The sequence below is a fragment of the Oreochromis aureus genome, linkage group 22 (assembly GCF_013358895.1).
Source record: "Oreochromis aureus strain Israel breed Guangdong linkage group 22, ZZ_aureus, whole genome shotgun sequence".
In the NCBI taxonomy this organism is placed as follows: domain Eukaryota; kingdom Metazoa; phylum Chordata; class Actinopteri; order Cichliformes; family Cichlidae; genus Oreochromis; species Oreochromis aureus.
Window position 1 is genome coordinate 6073943 of NC_052962.1, and position 21759 is coordinate 6095701.

Sequence of the window (21759 nt, forward strand, 5' to 3'; positions counted from 1 at the left end):
ACTACACTTAGTGTAATTGAGTTCATTTCACATTTGCCTTTGCCTAAATAAATAACTGCACTCAGTCGAAGATTTCTTCATTCAGAGGACATTAAAGTGCAAAAAGATTGTCTCTACTTTATCAGCACACTGCATTCTAAAGTCTGAAATAATACCTACTGCATTCTGGAAAGTGTCTCCTTTTTTAATGAAATGGAGTCTATTCATGACGTGCTAATGATGTGATTTTGTTTTTTTTTACCGTAAAACAGATGGTGAATGTTATGTGAATATAAGAGGGAGCTGAGTGTAAAAGCGAAGCTCTCAATTTACCGGTCGATCTACGTCCCGACCCTCACCTATGGCCACGAGCTGTGGGTAGTGACCGAAAGAACGAGATCGCGGGTACAAGCGGCAGAAATGAGCTTCCTCCGAAGGGTGGCTGGCCTCTCCCTTAGAGATAGGGTGAGAAGTTCGGCCATCCGGGAGGGGCTCAGAGTAGAGCCGCTGCTCCTCCACATCGAAAGGAGCCAGTTGAGGTGGTTCGGGCATCTGACAAGGATGCCCCTGGGCGCCTCCTGGGTGAGGTGTTCGGGCATGTCCCACCGGGAGGAGGCCCGGGCAGACCCAGGACGCGCTGGAGAGATTATATCTCTCGGCTGGCCTGGGAACGCCTTTGGTGTTCCCCGGATGAGCTGGAGGAGGTGGCTGGGGAGAGGGAGGTCTGGGCTTCTCTGCTTAGGCTGCTGCCCCCGCGACCCGACTTCGGATAAAGCGGATGAGGATGGATGGATGGATGGATGAACCAACTTGTCACTTGTTCTTGTTTAAGACCGCATGTATTTGGGGAAATTAAAATATAGATCTGGCATAAAATATAAAAGAATAAGAATGTAAGCTGGCAAAAGAAAGTAGAAGAACTGCTGGGAAAGTTAAAAGAAGAAGCCACTTTTCTCAAGGGAAGGTCAGTGTGATTAGGCCCCAGGTCTGCTTCTGATGCTGTAAACTATGTGTGTTTCAGCGAGGAGTGTGTGTGCTGATATGTGTCCTACACGTCAGCGTGCAAATATTACAGCCATCTCTTTGGTTTAAGCATTCCCTCGGTTGCCATTATGGCCTAATAACTATGTCAGTATGATTAATGGCAGGAGGCAGGCCTCTGATTGCACTCTCCCTAAACTACAGTACTTAAGCAACTACACTACCCATGTGCTTGTCTTCCCTGGCCATGTCAAGTAGCATCACCCGCCACAAGGTGCCATATGTGAAGGTTATTCGTTCAATTAGCATGCTTTCACCCTCCTGTGGGCGACATCAAAGAGTCCATCTGATGTTGATGATGACTGAAAGATTAGAAATTAAAAAGGAAACTATTTGATCTTTAAAGCCACTTTTAGCACTCCAAGGTAACAATTCTTACTTTCTGCATAGTCTGTATGTGTCTTTTTTGTCTTTATCTTCCTATCTTTTCAACATTTCTTTAATAAAACATCATTTTGAAAGTCGATATAGTCATTAATAGTTTAAAAAACTTATAAATTAGGGCTAATTTATCTATATATATAAAAAAGATTCAAAAGTTAGTATGTCTGTGAAGGTTCTCAGTCATCCAGGTCATCGTAGTCTAAGGAGCTTGGGAAGAAAAGCGTCTGGACTTCTTTGAGTTGCTTGAAGACGTTTCACCTCTCATCCGAGAAGCTTCTTCAGTTCTAAGGGTCAATGGTGGAGAGTCCCAGATTTAAACCCAGTGGGAGTTTCCCCCCAAAGAGGGACAAAGGACCACCTGATGATCCTCTACCTAATCATATGAGCCAATTTGTGAAAGTGGGTGTGGGTCCCAATGAGCCAGGGTTTCGGGTGAGCTCATTGTGAAACCTGGCTCCACCCTATCATGTGATTTCCTGAGGTCAGATGGCCCAGGATGTGAGTGGGCGTTAAGGCGTCTGGGAAGGGATCTCAAAACTGGATTATAGATGGCAGACAGTTGGTGTCGTAAACCCCCGCCTCTGTTCAAAGATGGTCGCTCACAGTGGACATAAATGGCTTCTTTCACTCCTCTTTCAAACCAGCTGTCCTCTCTGTCCAAAATGTGAACATTGGCATCCTCGAAAGAGTGACCTTTGTCCTTTAGATGCAGATGAACTGCTGAGTCTTGTCCTGTGGAGGTGGCTCTTCTATGTTGTGCCATGCGCTTGTGAAGTTGCTGTTTGTTCTCTCCAATGTAGAGGTCTGGGCATTCCTCGCTGCACTGTACAGCATACACCACATTGTTAAGTTTGTGTTTAGGGGTTTTGTCTTTCGGGTGAACCAGTTTCTGTCTGAGTGTGTTGCTGGGTCTGAAGTACACTGGGATGTCGTGTTTGGAGAAAACTCTAATGAGTTTCTCTGATACACCGGCTACATAGGTGATGACAATGTTGTTGCGTCTGTCTTTCTTATCCTCCCTCACTGGTGTCTGATCTTCTTTTCTGTGCCTCTTTGCTGACTTTATGAACGCCCAATTAGAATAACCACATGTTTTAAATGCTTCCTTTACATGTGTGTGTTCCTTCTTTTTCCCTTCAGACTTAGAGGGAACATGTTCTGGCCGGTGGTGTAGGGTCCTAATTACTCCAAGTTTGTGTTCCAGAGGGTGATGGGAGTCAAAGAGGAGGTACTGGTCCGTGTGTGTGGGCTTCCGGTAAACTTCAATGTTGAGGTTGCCGTTCTCTTCAATGTGCACAGCGCAGTCCAGGAAAGGCAAGTAGTTATCCTTTGTGTCTTCCCTGGTGAACTTGATGTTTTTATCCACAGCGTTAATGTGCGCAGTGAAGGATTCCACTTCTTGTGTTTTGATTTTGACCCAGGTGTCGTCTACATATCTGTACCAGTGGCTGGGTGTTCTCCCTTTAAAAGAGCCAAGAGCCTTTCTTTCCACTTCCTCCATGTAAAGGTTGGCTACAATAGGTGACACGGGGGAGCCCATGGCACAGCCATGTTTTTGTCTGTAGAAACCCTCGTTGTATTTGAAATACGTAGTGGTGAGGCAGAGGTCTAACAGTGTGCAGATCTGATCGGGTGTGAAGTTGGTCCTGTCTTATAAGGAGCTGTCTTCTTGTAGTCGTTTTCTGACAGTCTCCACTGCTTCCGTGGTGGGTATGCAAGTGAGGAGAGGGACTACATCAAAGGACACCATGGTTTCATCTGGGTCCAGGGTAAGTTTCTGGACCTTGTCGGTGAAGTCGGTGGAGTTCTTGATGTGGTGTGGGGTGTTCCCCACGAGAGGTGCAAGGATGGTAGCAAGGTGTTTCGAGATGTTGTAGGTGGCTGAGTTTATGCTACTGACAATGGGTCTGAGTGGGACACCTTCCTTGTGGATCTTAGGAAGTCCGTAAATGCAGAGTATGGCATCCCCTGGGTAAAGGCGGTGATATGTAAGGCGGTCAATGATTTTGTCCCTTTCAAGGTCTTGAAGGCAAGCTATAACTTTCTTTTTGTAGCTGCTTGTGGGGTCTCGCTTTAAGGCTTCGTAGGCATTGTTGTCACAGAGGAGAGTAGTGATCTTTGTGTGGTAATCCGTTGTGTTTAGGACCATGGTGCACCTTCCCTTATCAGCTGGTAATATAGTGATGTTGTGGTCTTTGCTCAGGGCAGCGACGGCCTTCTTTTCTTGTAATGTGAGGGAGAACACCCAGCCACTGGTACAGATATGTAGACGACACCTGGGTCAAAATCAAAACACAAGAAGTGGAATCCTTCTCTGCGCACATTAACGCTGTGGATAAAAACATCAAGTTCACCAGGGAAGACACAAAGGACAACTGCTTGCCTTTCCTGGACTGCGCTGTGCACATTGAAGAGAACGGCAACCTCAACATTGAAGTTTACCGGAAGCCCACACACACGGACCAGTACCTCCTCTTTGACTCCCATCACCCTCTGGAACACAAACTTGGAGTAATTAGGACCCTACACCACCGGCCAGAACATGTTCCCTCTAAGCCTGAAGGGAAAAAGAAGGAACACACACATGTAAAGAAGCACTTCAAACATGTGGCTATCCTAATTGGGCGTTTATAAAGTCAGCAGAGATGCACAGAAAAGAAGATCAGACACCAGCGAGGGAGGATAAGAAAGACAGACGCAACAACATTGTCATCCCCTATGTAGCCGGTGTATCAGAGAAACTCAGGAGAGTTTTCTCCAAACACAACATCCCAGTGTACTTCAGACCCAGCAACACACTCAGACAGAAACTGGTTCACCCGAAAGAAAAAACTCCTAAACACAAACTTAACAATGTGGTGTATGCTGTACAGTGCAGCGAGGAATGCCCAGAGGGTCCTTTGTCCCTCTTTGGGGGGGAAACTCCCACTGGGTTTAAATCTGGGACTCTCCACCATTGACCCTTAGAACTGAAGAAGCTTCTCGAATGAGAGGTGAAACGTCTTCAAGCAACTCAAAGAAGTCCAGACGCTTTTCTTCCCAAGCTCCTTAGAATTCAAAAGTTAGGACTATCTAATCTTGATTTAGTGGTGTTCGGCTACTTTTCTTTGAAGATCACTTCAAGTTCCTCATCTAAGCCAGCATGTTTAAGAATGTCCACACAAGGGCTTTTTTTGAAGAATGTCTGATTTGAATCCTTTCATCAGAAACATCAGAACCTGCTGATAGTTTGTGGAATCTGCTCTTTTCTATCATTTTTTCCCCACTGATTGCCACACCTCATCTCCTAAGCTGTACATTTCCATTTAGATTATTTGATCCCCTGCTGAATTTATGAGTCTGCTCATTTTCAAAAAAACAAACATAAAGATATAATTTTATGTTAGTTTCATTTTAATGGAAATAGAAAAAATATCAACCAAAGATCTGGAAAAGGAAAAAAACAAGTTAGATAAAAGTTAGAAAATGATTGGCACGCCAGTGAGCGGAATAAGTATTTTATGTGTGTAAAGTACACCTGTCCACAGAATCAATGTCTTCCAGCATCTCCACCGCCATTGGCAAGACCAAAGAGCTGTCAAATGATGTCAGGGACAGGATGATAGATAGATGTAAAGCTGAAAAGGGTTACAAAGCCATTCTTGATCTGGAGCATGAGAAAGGTGGTGGATCAGCCTGAAACTACATGAGAAAAGCTTGTTAATGATCTGAAGGAAGTTGGGGGGACAGTCAGTAAGAACACCATTGGTAACATGCTATGCCATAATGGTTTTAAATCTTGCAAGGTCCCTCTGCTTAAGAAGGCACATGTAGAGGCCCATCTTAAGTTTTTCCCTCTAAATGATTCTGAGGAGGATTGGTAGAAAGTTCTGTGGTCAGATTAAAAATTAAGCTCTCTGGCATCAACTTGGCCTGCCATGTTTGGTAAAAGAGAAATGCTGAGTATGACCCAATGAACATCGTCCCCACAATCAAGTATGAAGGTGGAAACATGCTTTGGGTTTGCGTTTCTGGTAAAGGTACAGATTAACCGCCACAAAAAATAGAGACTGCTCATTTCTTTGTAAGCTGCTGAACTTGGAAATTCAGCTGAGGATCAAATAATTATATCCCCCACTGTACTGTACATGGCTAACAGCTGACATTCTTTTCTTCAGATGCTAGGTTTTGTCACAATACGGCTGTGTGCAGGCAAGAGTAGGACCCAAACACAAACTCACAGAGACAAAAAGTAAACTCAAAAAACACAGCTTTATTGCTGGCGTGGAAGGGAAACAAAGAATAAAACTAAACTGGGAAAACTAATACTAAATCATACATGGAAACACAGGGAGAATCACACAGCTAAGTTGGAGGACGCAACACTGACAAAGAGAAACATGGGGCTTAAATACACTGTGGGATAACGAGGGGGAATGAGCCACAGGAGGAGAGCACAGCTGGGAGTAATTAGGCAGGATGAGACAAGGGAAGCAAAACTAGAAACATTAACATAGGACACAGACTGTGAAAGTAAAACAGGAAACACACTGACTGAACTCAAGAAATGTAGACTTAACAGACTGGGGAGACAGAACATAGGGACCTGAAACATGGGACAGAAAGGCACAGTAGACACAACATGAACATAACAACGCCATAGGGGAAGTGTAAAACAAAATACAGGAACACAGGACCTCTTTCAAAATAAAATGGGAAATATAATGAAGCGCAAACATGACAACATAAGAAACACAGACATGAAACACATGAAGGACAAGGGAGACTTAACAGGGGTTGGATACACAAGGGGAATCTAATAAACAAATGAACTTAGATAATCTAATGAACTTAAAAATAGACCATAAACATAAAAATAAACTCAAACTTAAAACGCTGGGTCAAAAGACCCAGGATCATGACAGGTTTCTCTGTATCTCCATCAATTTTCCACCAGTGAAAGAGCTTGGTATTGTTTTTCATGGTGATAATATAATAATGAGTCATTAATGAAATAAGAGTCTTACTGAGATATTCTAAAGTGCACTGACCTTGGGACCTATAATTTCAACTGATTTAAAAATATGATATTACCATATCAAAACAAACTAATTTATCTAACATTAGTTATTAAGTATCTGTTTATGTGTTTATGCTCAGCCTGACACTGCTTGGAGCTTCTAGCATTCCAAAGTGTACTGGCAAATGGGAAGTTGCAGAATGACCTTTACTATGTAACGTCAACACTCATATCATGGGTAAATTGTGTTTCTGGTGTTACTTATTGGATGTTAGAAATGCAGATACTGATACATATATCAGCCCAATAATAAACTGGCAAGGTTCTAGAAGTAATACAAAAAAACGTTAAGCTTAAAACAATTCTGATAAAAGAAGAGCTTTAGAAATTGACATCTAAAAGTAACATTGCAAACTGCCTATAACTGGGTTTTTTTTTCTGTAATTTGAACATTCATTGAGCCCAAATGCCACTGCCTGTTCATCTTATAATCAGGTCTTACAGGATGAACAGCTTTTTATAGGGTCTCAAACTACCGCTGCAGCTCAAACATGAAATAGGTTTAACGCATACCAAGAGTGACCAAATATTTCAATATTTCAATTCCATGGTTACCTGTTTACAGAACTTGTTTGTAAAACCACTCTTGCCACATAAGCTAGACCTTCCTGTATCTATATACTCCACTTCCACACTTATCCCTAAATGTCCTTTTAATTACTTTCTTTCAATTGAAATTTCAAACTCAAAGCTATTTGTCCTCCATATAATATTTCATCATCATTCATTCTAAAGTGAGCTTTTGACTATTTTTGTTTTGGTATATAGTGCTGGACTTGTTAAAAAATGTTGGCCGTAGAAGTATCATTATTAAGATGTCATGTTGAAATGTTGCTGTTTTTTAATGTTAAATAGGCATCTGCTTGTGGCAGAATACACGGGTAAAAAAAAATAAATAAAGATTGTATTTTCCATTCCATTTTCTCCCACTTTAAACTGACTTTATACTGTTTTGAAGGCCACAGTCAAAGGCAAGCCTCCCCCTTTATTTTCCCCACTGTATAATGTGATGCTCTTCTCATGGCCAGGGAATCTCTGGTGTGCTGCCGGGATGAGAGAGCCAGCAGTGACTCTGTGAACCTCAGTCCAAAATGAAAGTCCAATCTGACATCCAGTCTGTCCTTTTGAACACACCAGATCTGAGGCAGTGCTGCAAAACTGATGGCCCTGTGAAAGCAGGTAGCAGAGACAGACCAAATACAGACAAATAGCCAGAGAGGATTTCACAGATATTCCGAGTAACAACCTTGAACCTGTCAACTTTGGCTCTCAGGCTCTTTTTTGGCAGTTTAAAAATAATAAGAAGGCAGACATTTTTCAGCGGCTCAAAACTAACATATCTATGGTTGACATATCTATCCACGGCTGAGGTGTTACAGGTGAAGCCCAAAGACTTGGATCTTGTTATTTTTTTATATTTCAGGTCAGTTAGCTCTATATGGCAGGTGAAAACATGAAATGACTGCTGTTTGTAAAGTGGGTGTAGGTGTAGCTGCCGCTTGTTTAGAAGATGAATCTGCTTGGCAAGGTTGTTTAGTTTTATTAGCGCTAAACTTTCAAACTTCTCTTTCTCTGTCCAAGTGCTCTCTGTAAGCTGCCTGTGAGACTCTGCCGATAGTAAATGAACACTATGAGCGCAGTCTTTTGTGATAGTGAGAACTAAAGTTAAAAGAAAATAGGCTATTCTCTAATCAGTGTTAATTTTCTTTTTTTCATACCAGGGTCCTTCATGATGGTGAATTCCTCGCAGCATTATGGTGGCCAAAGGGCTCAGCTCCTTCTGCTCCCACTCAGTGAAAACGACACTCATTGCATCCAGTTCAGCTACTTCCTATACAGCCGTGATGGCCACAGCCCCGGGGACCTGCAAGTCTATGTCCGGGTAAACTCGGGTCCCAAAGGCAGTGCAGTTTGGAATATCTCAGGCTCCCAGGGTCGCCAGTGGCACCAGGTGGAGCTTGCTGTGAGCACTTTCTGGCCCAGTGAATACCAGGTAAGAGCCTTTAGACAAACACATGAAGTTTCAGTACTTGTGTTGTTAAATACAACAATGAGCCAAACAGTACTGTCAGCTGTCAGCTAAGGTGAGTTATGTTTGGATATCTTGTAAATTTATAGAAGATGGTAGCCAACTGGAAATTTCTAGTATTTAATGTGTAGGATGAGGGAAAATAGGCAGGTGTAAAAAATAGTGGTGATCCTACCTACTAATTTCTTAATTAGTGAAATGGGAGAAGAAAAAAAAAAGAGATTCGGTGACTACTTTAAATTGCGAAAGCATTCAGAAAGCTTGGCCACAGTTTTTTTTGCTGTGGTTAAACATGTTTATATGTTGTTGCTGATGTCCGTCTGGGTATCGCCTGGATGGTTTGTTGCTGCTTTCCCTTCTGTTCTATCTAAAAAGCCGGTGTGCTCTGGCTTTCTTATGTTTTCCAAGTATGTGCATGGAAGGGCAGTGAAGTCCCAGAACAAAGTACTTTTCTAGTTAAAAAAACTTATGAACCGAGCTGGTTTGAGGTGCAGTCTTCTGTTCTGTCTTGCTTGTTTACAACTTCCCATCAAAGAGAGAGGAGAGCTGTTGCTTTTTTTCTTTTTCTTTTTCATTTTCTAGTATTTCTGGTAGTGTTTAATTGTCAGGTTGACTAAACATGAACAACCCCACCTGTGAACGTCAGCTTTGATAACAAAGGCCATTTTTCATGGTCAGAAAACTGAATATGAGCAAAACTGCAGGGCTTGTGGTATGATGTGGTGAGTGCCGACCACTAGTGGTGATGATTACAGTTATTACGATGACACTTATGATGATGATGATGATGAGATATTGTTTTACATTTTTTGTTTCATCAGAGCCAAGCTGGGCCAGAGAAGACTGGGCACAAGAAACAAAGCTATTTAAGCACAACTAAATAATAAATATGTAACGTACAGTACATACCATACATTTAACATACCATTACAGCAATAAAATAATACAATATAAAATCATATTAATTTACATTTTATTTGGGATTTATTTTATGAACTACAGCTACATAAGACTCCTTCAGTCTATCATATTCATCGTATCCTGTTGAACAGCTACACTTTGTATTCCCTGTTCTAGATGGAACAAGGAAATTCATACGTCCGCATATGTCATATGCAACCACAGTCAGCCATATGCAACCATGGAAGGCTGATTAATGCAGTTTGTCAAGGGGCTGCTCAGCAACAGTCTTGGTGAGATGTTTAATGGTAGAACAGTTCTGACATTAATACCTCAGTCGCAAAAGAGTAAAAATAGAACACTTTTTCGTGACTAGAAAATATCAGTGGTTGCCCAGTCATTGCAATAGTCACAATCACCAACTTCAATAACACGCAATACTGAAATCCCACTCCCACTCATGCTATTTAGCCAGCTGTGCCATATAACCTCAGTATTTAATATGAAGTAAGTATGTCAATTATAATAGAAAACATCAAATAAATATTCTACTATAGCAGATTCCTACATGACAAACTTAGAAAACAGTCTGCTTTCGTGCCAGACTGTGCATCACCCACGTCTGCAGATCTTTGTAGAAGGGGAGAGGAGTCCCTCTTCATTTGCTGCGATCAGCAGCATACAGTTGAGTTTGAAAGTTGATATGTGAAAATGACCCAGGTCTGTTACATGTTCTACTGCAGGTTCTAACTTGTAGGCAAATTTCATCCAGTTCATTTCTACTTCACTTCTATATGAACTTTTTGGCTTAATGAAAAGTTGGAATGGAATAAATTGTGCTCATGCAGAAAACAGAATAAAACCCTAATCTATAGTTTTTACCAATTCATTCCAAACATGGTAGATATTATGTTTAAAATCACCATTTGGATGAATTTCAGCACACCCTGTATCTTTATCTTCTCAGTGGCTCCATTGCTTCCCCTTGTACTTTTAAAGTCCCCCATTCTGTTAAACCAACAGTCCTTTCACATTTGATTTTTGGGAAGTACACAAAACTGCAGGGAGCTGAATCTACCAAGCGGTCCAAGTGGTGTAAAAAAAGATTATGTTTGTGTGTCCAGATATCTCTTGTGTTTCAATGCATTTAGAGTCAGCACAAGATGGCACTAGCACACACTTCAAATTGTTTTCGCCAAATGACACAGGAAAAACCTTAATTTTGAAAGTTACAACCAGGGTCGAAAAATGTACACGCCACAACTGATACATGTTGGGAAAAAAACACAAAGGCAAACATGGCCTTTGCCTGACTCCTCCATTGATGTTGTGCCTTCCCTAAAACTGCTGAAGATTGCTTAGCAGTGGACAGAGCCCCAGCTCTCATTAGCAGTGGCTATCTTCCATACTAAATTTGAGTTGGTTTAAAAGAGAAGTTCATGTTTTCTTTCTGATTTGAGGTTAAATGACAGTGAACAGTGTAAGTGGTCAGAATGGGACTTCCATCTAAAATTAGCTTCTCCATCAACTCATCGTCAGTAGCTACAATGAAAAAGTTTAGCTTGTTTTACAGATGTGAATTCCTTTATTTGTGATTCTACTTACTTACCTGCAACAATCAGAATTCATTCATCTCTTGAATTAAATACGATGACGGCGTCTCTTTTCCCAGTATGCCAGGCTGCTCTCAATCACAAATCTCTTATCACAAAGCAGAAGCAGGTGAACATAATACCTTACAAAATAAATTAATTTAAACATAAAGTCATATTTGCAGGAGCGATAATTCATTTGATCTTAGTAATATATAACCATGATTTGCATTCCTGCAGTATTCTGCTTGGAAAAAGAACAAAAAATTAGCAAGTTGGAGCCTAACAATGGATATGTCCGCTCTTAACATCCACATTTTTACAGGAGTCAAAAACTGTTAGTGTAAAAAAACTGCCAAGAGCCCCGACTGTTTTTTGATGCATTTTAATACATGGAAGGGGAGCAACATTTGAGCTTGAAGCTGGTTCAATCTAGCAATGTTGTGCTTCTAGGTAATCCATGTAAATAAATGTAAATTTGACATAAACACAGGAGCCCCTCACAGAGCTGTGACTCACTTTTTGTTAAAGCGTTGCAGATCTGATTTTACCATGAAGCTTAGTTTGCTCTTCAAGGCTGCTGCAGTTTTCTTCTGTGGTATCCTGTTACTCTGACTTTATGGATGTACAAAATAGAACCCCTGTATTCCTGTGAGTGACACTGATGTTACACTGTATGTTAAATTATAACTAACAAAAAAAGTGATTATAATAAAGAATCTGTTAGTTATTTTAGACATTTAGCAAATATCACACGTACTAATATAATTAAAACAGTTTCAGGGATAGATACATGCAGTTTGTTTTTCATGCCCCATTTTGCATTTATTTTTTTTAGTGGCAGTTGCATCAATATTTTTTAACACTGATGTCATATAAACGCTGTAATTTCCAGTGCAGATTAGTTTTAGAATATTTATTTAGTCATAAGGTTTCCTTTCATTCCTTGAGATGTCAGTGGAAACAAGGTGAGGTTTTTTTCAGCCTTTGACATTATCAGCTAGTCTTCAGCTTTAGTCTTTTAAGCTAATTTCTCATCCATCCATCCATCCATTGTGGAGGTGTTGGAGCCTGTCTTAGCTGTCATAGGGCAAGGGGTACACCCTGGACTCCCTGGTCGATCACAGGGCTAACACAGAGAAACTGACAACCATTCACGCTCACATTCACACCTGTGGTATAGCTATTAAAACATGGCTGCTGTTAGCTGTAACAGCATTATTATCATACTCCCAATTACTCAAACCATATGCAACAAATAGCAAATTGCCTCTGTCATATATCACAGTGGCTCAATAGGTGTATAATTACAGTGGGTGTGTTTTTGGGTTGTATCTTTATTTATAGGTCAATTTACCTGTGTGCTGCAGTGTAATCAATAGCTCTATTTGATGCCTGTATTGTCAGTGCTGCATTATTAGCACTGTTGTGTAGCTTGTAAGATTCTGATGACTGGATCCAGTCCTGCCTCACCTCATTAGGGCTGATAATTTATCCCCTAATGCTCTCTTTCTTCCCACTAAGCCTGTCGCCTCCAACACCATTCACCTCGCCCCACCCCCAAATTGCCGTTAATGAGAAGGCAATAGCTGGTGTAAGGGATTGTGGGAGCGTGGGTGCAGCGAATAGTCAATTGACCTCAATTCCATGCGACCCTCAGCGCGGGGGAGCAGTCCGGGTGTTTGCTTCCATAACCTTGATGCACTCTGAGCCCCATCTCAATAAATCAAGAGCCAGTTAATGAGATTAGAGGGTTGCACAGATCAATGAGGACAGCCTGAGCTTTACCATCCTCAGCTCTCCTGTCCTGAGCGACTCTCACAACAGCCAAAATGATTTAAAGTAATGATTTTCTTCCTTTCTCTATGGATGTTAGAAGTTTGCATGCCACGGACTGTAGCAAAGGGGAAGGTGGAGGCAGGAGGGGGGAGCTAACGAGAACAATCAGACAAGTGAGACCAGATGGGGAGTTTGCTTAGCACTGCAGTGTTTACCATTCATGCAGGCATGCATAAGCAATGTAATCTACTACCTCGGTGATGTATGTCCAAGATGTGTGAGTGATGAGAAGGCACTGCTCTCTAAAGTCCTCCCACCAGGCATGTAGACACAGGACAGATTGCTTTATTTGTCCTATAACCTGGATGATTGGCACCAGGTAATGAAGCAGGTAAATGTGTGCAGATGAGTGAAGAGGCTTAAACAAAGGACCCAAGTGTGTCTATCTGTTGCGTGAAGGGCTGAGCCTAGAGAGAGGCTCTGTGCCTCTTTTTAGTATTCTCCAGAGGCCCCACAGGGGTCCACACATCCAACCGCTCGGTGCTATTGATAAAGATCACTGTCCAGCACTGCCAGCCAACAGATTAGCCGCAGCAGGCCACAGAGCAGCAGCTCCAGACAGGGGTAGGACCACCATATCAGAGGACTCGGGGGAGAAAGTGCGTCCCTAAGCAGCTGCTGGTGGTACTGGTGGTAGAGATTAAATAGATTAAATTCAAAATATACCCAATAAACATTGGGTGTCAATACCTCCTGAGGGAAGACAGGCTGCTTCAGAGATATGTTGGATCGTGATCTGAGGTGCTCTTGGCCTTCAGCATTTAGGCTTTTACTGATATAAGATTTTAAATTTCATTGCCAGTAGTTCTGGATTCTACATGTCAATTGTTAATATAATGTTAACATATTTTGTCCTTGAAAATAGGATATTTTCTGATGTATCCAACTTTTTGGCAGGAAGTCCTCTTAGAAGATGATACGCATCTATTTAGAGACAGTACAACTTATCCAAACTATTAGCTGTCCAACTGTGTGGGCTAAAGTAACTGTAGTAGAGAAAATCTAGGAAACCATATGATAATCTTTTGTGCTCCATACCAACAGTTTCTTATATAAAAATCAAGGTTAAAGTTAGCATGGCTTTATTTTATTATCTTGGATCGGGACACAGCCACATTAAAAAAGACTGTATCAAAAATGACAATAAAAAAGACATATAAACTTAAAGTTCCAGTTTTAATTCAAACTGTGAAAGTATGTTTAATCAAACGTTGTAATTAAGGAGTCTAGGAGACAAGTACTTAGAGTCCTGGAGAGCCTAAAGATATTCTTCTGCATCATGAGCACACATACATTTTGGAAGTACTTTGTTTTCTGATATTAAGAAGTGATTCTTCAACCACTCATCCAGAAGCAGAAAACAGACTAGTCCAGTAATGCATGAAACAATAATAATTGCTGTGTGTGCTTTTATGTCTTTTTTATATCTATTTTTATTTCTATTGTATCCTTTCATTTGCAATAGAATGAATCACCACCTTATCTTGTGGAGGGATTGGTGTACCCTAGTGATCCTAGAAGCAGTGTTGTCGTTGGCCCTGGTAGAGTCTCCCAAGGTAAATATGTTCTAGGTGAAGGGCCAGGCTAAATGTGCTTTACAAACATTTTATGGACAAAAAAACCCTATAAGGGCTATTGCTACCTTGCAGTAAGGTTACTGCAACTCTGGCAGTAGCCAAAGCAAGGAGGGGTGATGGGACTCTGCTGACCTCTGCTGAACATAGGGACAAATCACTCGGGGTGAGGTCACTGAGGTAAATAATCAGTTCCTTAGTGGCAGATCTTCTTGGGTGGGTGAGATTCTCTCTGAGTTTATCAGGGCTCTAGTTATTGTGATGTTGTTGTGGCTGACACAACTCTACAACACTGTGTGTTAGTCGGTGACAGGGCCTCTGGATTAGCAGACTGTGGTAGTACTTCCCTTTTTCATGAAAGGGGGGCTGGCGAGTGTGTTCAAACTTCAGGGGGCTCATGTTTCTCAGCTTTACTGGGTAAGTCCATGCCAGGAGGAGGTGAGTGTGTCTGTTAGTTGAAACCTCAGATTCTGAAGGAATAATGTAGTTTTTGTCCTGGTCATGGAACACTGGAGTAGCTCTTTATTCCCTCAAGGATATTTGAAGGTGTATCAGGGTTTGCCCAACCAGTCTACATGTGTTGAGCGAGTTGAAGAAGTTATTGAGCCTCATCCCTCATGGTGTCCTATGGAAGCTCCTTCTGGAGTATCCGGCTTGTTGCTGTGAGGTATCTGGTCCCTGTACAACCGTTGCCAGAGCTTGGTCGTCATTGCTGAGAATAAATCTGACTTTTGCCCTTTGTCACTAATTCTGTGTATATTTTGTTTAATTCAGACTTTGTATATAGGTTTTTTTTTAACACTCAGGTGTCCTAAACATGCGTCCTTATCAGTCCATTAATAACCATTAATAACAGGTCTTCCTCTTGCAGCTTAAAAGATGAAGACTATAGCCGTGTTTCAGAAGAGTTCATTGCACCTGTAATGGAAGATAAACCTGCACTGCTGAGTCTCTGATTAAATCATTGTGTGTCATTTGACTGAGTTCATGACCCTCTGCCTGACTCTGCTTGACTCTGGTGAAGAGACTTGCTGTTTGAGAGCGGACTTTGAGGGACAGAAGAGAAATGAGTTCAGACAGGGTCACTCATTCTCTGTCATCCTGGTTTCTGGAAGAAAGAAAATGTGCTCTTTGAAAAAATAAACAGTTTTTTCTCTGTAAGCCTCTTTAAAAAAACAAACAAACAACTTTTTTCACCCTTTATTTTTTTTAGTCTTTGTCCTCTTGATCACATTGTCTTAATCCCGAATGTATCTCATTATTACACCCTTACCATACCCCTATTAATTTCCTTCTCTCTTTCTTTACTTACTTCTCTTACTTAGTAGCTGCAAAAGGTCATCCCCTCAATTGTTGTTGTTTTGTTTTACACACTTTTAAAATAAAATTTGTAAAAGTTGGACTCCTGGAATCGTGTTTATATTAAAAATGTCTTGATATTCTAAAGCCAGTTTATAGAAGAGCTTACGTAAATTGGATTTTTAAAAAAAAGAAAAGAAAACAGACCAGACAAGAATTGTCTTTCCAACATTTCTTTATTTCTGCAATAGTCATTCAATGTATTTGCATTAAGCTATTACCTCTCATAGTTGTTTTTATTGGTAGTGGCAAGGTCTGCCATCACATTGCTTACCTAAGCATGAGGGATTCACTCCAAATCTAGCCCAGCACAATTTTATCTCACTGATAACAGCTCCACATTCCCCAGTGTATCAAAGCTGTATTCATTTAATGCTGACTGAAACAGAGCACCATATTGCTTCTTTTTCATATTATAAGCATCCTCCTGAAACTTGTATTATTGCAAAGGATTGATACAACTGCAACTGCAGTTAGCATTAACAGCAACAGACATTGTTGACTTGACTGTATTAATTCATATCTGACATATAAGAGGTTAAGTAAGAATTTTAAGAACTTCTCTTCTAGTTATCTGTAGAATTACATTCCATTTAATTACAAAATTATTCAGCTCACACAAGTTTTATTCATATAGTGCCATTTTACAACAGTTCACTCTGAAGGTGCATGTTAATGATGTTAAAATGACCAATTTTTATGCATTTATGCACCTACAATGCCTTATGAAAGGATCCTATTGTTTTAATAATCATATCTTATTTATGCGCTCAAACGTTGAGCTATACATGATATATGAATACACAGTCTTGTCGCCTAGTAACCACCTAGGAAAGGGCTCAAATATTTTTTTTACAGTTTTTGCAGCCCCTTTTTTGGTATTTTTGGACCTACAATACTTTTTAAAAGCACTGTAATTTTCATTTCATTTCTCAGCCAACAAGAAAAACAGACCGAACTATATTTTAGCATGAGTATGTACTGGTAGTGAATAATGACCCAGAATATGCCACAAAAGCAGTTCTAGGACTTCTAGATGGATAGAGCCTAAGTAGATGTGCATTCCATTTAGTCAAGACAAAACTGAAGGTAGAATGATCTACAAACAATCAGCCACAAGAAGCAACTGTCTGGGTCTCAAAAAGTATCTCAGGGTGAGACAGAGCAGTTGGTGATTCCCATTGTGACAATAATCTTACTGTCCAAATTATTATGCACCAAACTGTGTGGAACATTTTCTGTTTTTATCTGTTTGTTCTGAAAACTTGAATGATTAGATTTTTGAAGACTAAATATTTGGAAAATGTAGCACACGCGCAGTTCAATTTTAACCTTACTTTAACATTAAACTAAGTTTTCCCTTTAAAGTTTCATGATTTATATCGTGGGTTCTTTCTTTGTGTCGAGGCAAGTCCCTTCAATGTGACTGCATAAACACATTTAAGTACACACACAGAAGGAAAGAAAGCCTTCAGCATATGCTGTCTGGTCCTTTTTATCACACTGCAGTGGAGCCACTGTACTCATCCTCAGCCTGTTAAAGGAAAGTGGCAGGGCCACTTGCTTCTCATATATTTATGTTTTAATGCGACAAAGCCAATATAGATCAATAGTGTTAGTTTAATTTTACTTGAAGAAGTCAATCAACAGGACATCCTTCTCATTATTATTCAACACAGTCATCAAAAATTCTAATAACTGGTAAAATTAAATGAATTCCTCATAAAGAATGTTAGTGTCTGTGTCAAATGATAGCTTCTTTATTAGCGTGCACACAAAAATGTTTCCTGCAATTCTGCAATAAAAACTAAAAGCTAAAAATATTAATTACTGTGCAAATCTTGTTTTTATTGCAATCTAGTTTACAGCTTCCAGTCTTCATTTTATGTATTCATGGCGAAGGCCTCCTGGGACGCTGTATGGATTTTGTTAGTCTACTATCAATGTGTTATTTGTTAGTCTACTATCAATTCGCTAGCATTGAATTTTATGAGCCAAACACGATGCCACAGGAGGTGCATATTAAAATTCTTGCATGCTTTTTTACCTCAAATGTAACTGCCCTTGTGCAGCCTTCTTCTTAACTGTCTCCACTGGCTTGTTACAGAACTTGCTTTCTGATTTGGATGTGCTTCTCATGTCATTTCCTTTGGTTGCTGACAATGACACAGGATTCCTTCCTGAGAGATGGCACCTTGCTGCTTGCAGTGAACCAAACCTTTATTCACACATCACAGGTAGTGCCTTTGCAGTGTTAGTTTTTGGTTGGTTTTTTTTTTTGGTGTTGCCATTGCCCATTTTTGTCATAACAAAAAGCAGACAGAAACGAAGCTGAGAGAAGGCTGGAGAATGACCGTGAATTTGAGATTTTTAGTTGGACAAATCCATCTTTTATACTGCTTGTAGAAATAGATTTTGCTTTGTGCATACTTATATGAGTATTGAAAAAGGCTGAAAATTTGCTATCAGGTATTCACAATGCTATCTGCCATAATAAACAGAATCTGTTTGACTTAAGCTTCAACCCTTCTCTTTTTATCCACCCTTTTCCATTGAGATTTCCTCCAGTGTTTTCTCTCTATGCATTGTTTCTTTCTTTTAATACAGCTTATACACATACAGTAGCTTATACATAATTTTTGCAATGGTATATAAAACCCAATGCAATGCATCACAGGTCTAAATTGACCAAAATAAATAATATATCTTCAGCAACTCATATATCCATATACAAGAAAGAGAGGCAAATATTAATACATAATACAAAATGCTACAAGCAAGTTTCACCACTTTGAATGCATCTCCACAAGATGGATAGATAGATGTTTCTCTGTCAGTCCTTATCATCGGTGCCTGTATTTGCACTACATGCTGTGCTTTTATATCTGTGTTATCAACTGACAAAGATATAGTTTTTACAAATTTTCTTGATTATTTTCACCTGTGTCCAATTTGAAGTGGGTTGAGCTATGCTGGTTTCTCCAACTCAGACCATTCTCTGCTGTTTCCTGCACAGCGCAATTTTTCTCATTTGCAATGCCCTGTTATTATTTGTAAATACTGCAAAGGAATTCTACTATAACGTTTATATAATGGCTTGTGTGTGAATATGCATAGCTACTGTATGCCAACATTATTCCTCAGCGTCTGACACAGTCGTAGCGAAACAGACTCGTCTATAAGTGAGGGCAGATGTGGAGGGGCTTAATGATGGCTCAAAGCATGTAGCTGAGTGAATCGATGGTGGTGGGTGTGTTGACGCGTGATGAATTGAAGAGTTAATCGGTCAGACGTCTCTAATGGCCTGACATAGGAATGAAAAATAAAAATAAATTAGTGGAAAGAAAGCCTTAGTCTGTATCCATCTGCCACAGCCTTTTGTGCTATTGATTTGCCTCAGGCACTTAAAGCCTGATGTATTGTCAACATTGCATTCTATTGCCTGTCTAAGTACACGGTCACAGTCTGACTTCCACCGGACTTTAGCATAGACAACTAGCAGTATTAAGTGTGGGTGAAATGTCTGATGCAGAGCACAGCTACATCTTTCGTCTTACCAGGTGTTAATGCACTCAATCCCCAAGTTCAGAGTTTGTCATACTGTAGTACGAAGTGAAGAGTTGCTTGCGGCGGGAATGATTTGTGATCTGTTGACTGTAATTACTACTCGGAAACCTAGAATGACTTTGTTGCATGCTGAGAGGCCTACACGTTCACTCCGAGTTGCTGCGTGTGGCTGGCTCATTTAGATGACTGACTGAATATTTAGGCTGTGTTTAAGGACTCCTGCAGATGCCGTATGGATTTAATAAACGGGCCAACAGGGAAAGGAAAGAGAGCTTTATTCATATAAGGATTCATAGGGGTTTTGTCTACATTTATAACATATCAGATTATACATCATCTGAACCTTGAACGTTTGGGCTTAGTAGGTCACAAATTGCTGTGTCGTCTTAACAGTAATCAAGTAAATGTGCCTGCTCACCAGTATGAGACAACAGAGGTGACATGGTGATGCATTTTGCTGAACAAGTGTTTTGACCTCTGTCATTTAGATTTTAAGGCAGCAAGATTGCGTTAACTTTGCATTTATAGTAGAATGTTTGTAGGTACATGTACTTGAGCAGTTCCTAGTTCTGGCATTACTATTATTCAGAATGACAGCTATTAGTGGCTAATTCCCCACCTCCACCTGTTCTGTAGTGCTGGCTACCTTTTATTTGTGACAGAGAAATCCTAACTCACGGATCCACTTGTTGTTTTTCAGGATTTTCAACGTCATTTACCTTTTACCTTTTTTAAAAAAAAAAACAATCTGGAGGCACGTGCTTTGGCAGTTTCCAACAACAGGAGCTTGTTCCAAAGCTCTGTCCAAGACAGCAGATTAATAAAATGGGCCCCGGAGATGCAGCATTTGTGTTTATTGTAAATCATTAAATTCCCATGACTTCACCACCACCGGGTGCCAGAGCCACTCTGCTGGACAAGCTACTATATGATGACACCATGCAACATGTTATATAAAGATAGTAGCATACATTATAAATGACAACATCTATGTTTATATTTAAAAAATCAAGTGGCTGCCAGTGGCCGTCCTCTGCATTGTACATTAGGCATACATACGTTTAATTCAATTTAATTCAATTTTATTTATACAGCGCCAAATCACAACAACAGTCGCCTCAAGGTGCTTCATATTGTAAGGCAGACCTTACATAATACATTTAGGCATAGATATTGTATCTCTGCAAAAAGCTGTTTTGTAGCTGCCTTACATTCAGAAGTGTTTAGGTCTGAAATGGGTATCTTTGCCGCTTGTTTGACCTTTTAATACAAAAAGAGGCTCTAGAGGGCTCTGGTGTCTTTATTCTGAAGGGCTTACACTAAAGCCTGACATTTCCCTGTTGGTGTTTTAAAGAGATGAAAAGGTTCTCCTAATAACTAATGCTAATTTAGTTGCGATTAAATTGCTGCTTTTGAAAAATACCACATAACGGAAATGAAACATTCGTGATTATGGTGTAATGCCAGGGTAAAACTTTACAATTAAGATTCCCCTTTAAATTTATAGAAAATAAAACAAAACATGTGAATTTTCTGTTCTTGCCAGGTGTTTGAATCATAATTTCACCCTTTGTCAATCTATTTGCCATTCAGCATGCAGCGGGGTGTAGTCATTTAATTTACCCTTTGTCTTCACAGGTCATCTTTGAAGCGACTGTTTCTGAGGAGCGGCAGGGCTATATTGCCTTGGACGACATAGTGCTGCTCAATTACCCCTGTTGTAAGTACCCACTTCTGTACAACTCATAACAATGGTGGTCCAGGCCACAGAACTCAACAGCATCTGAAAAGTGATTGAAGACTATGAAGCCATTCTGGTGACAGGGGGGCAACCGAGGCACTCATACCTGGCACATGTCCAAGTGTCAGAGCCACAATAACACAGCGGGAGGTGTCCTGGGAGAACAGCTGACCTTTTCTACTGATCGCTATGCTCCCAGCCGTGTGCTTTTAGAGCTAATGTGATGTTACAGGCAGGAAAAGGACAGCTAGTGTTTGTACTTTGATCCTCTCTGGGAGATTTTTTTTTCTTTGGCATCACTGGGATATCGGGAGGCTGGCGGTTTACGGGTGTTATTGAAAATTCTGTTATGTTCTGTTAAATTACTATTACACTCCCTGACTGTGTTTTAGTGTGTACAGTAGTTGATGTTGGATCCATCATATGAGACCTTTTTCTTCATAGCTGTGCCATTATCAAGATGATTAGCTCTATTGGGCATCATAGACAAAAGCTTAATGTGAACTGATTGGTCTGCCTGGAAGCAGAGGTCATTGCAAAAGCTTCAGTAATGCATGCTGACTTCCAGAACAGATAACGTGGAGCCAAAACAGCAAGTACTGAGAATCAACTGATAATGGGCTCGGTGTTAGCGTTTTATTAAATAATAGGTTTAGTCATTTAAATGCTGTAATTTTGACCAGTTATTATTGCCC

General features: G+C 40.4%; 1 protein-coding gene across 3 annotated transcripts in view; it reads left to right on the forward strand.

Moving 5' to 3' along the window:
* LOC116321133 (receptor-type tyrosine-protein phosphatase U-like) overlaps positions 1-21759 on the forward strand; it is a 261081-nt gene that overhangs the window by 125265 nt on the left and 114057 nt on the right. For all 3 annotated transcript variants that reach the window (XM_039605707.1, XM_039605708.1, XM_039605709.1), the window contains exons 3-4: positions 8185-8456; positions 20962-21043. In XM_039605707.1, the coding sequence (XP_039461641.1) occupies positions 8185-8456; positions 20962-21043 (354 nt within the window). The remainder of the gene's footprint in view (positions 1-8184; positions 8457-20961; positions 21044-21759) is intronic.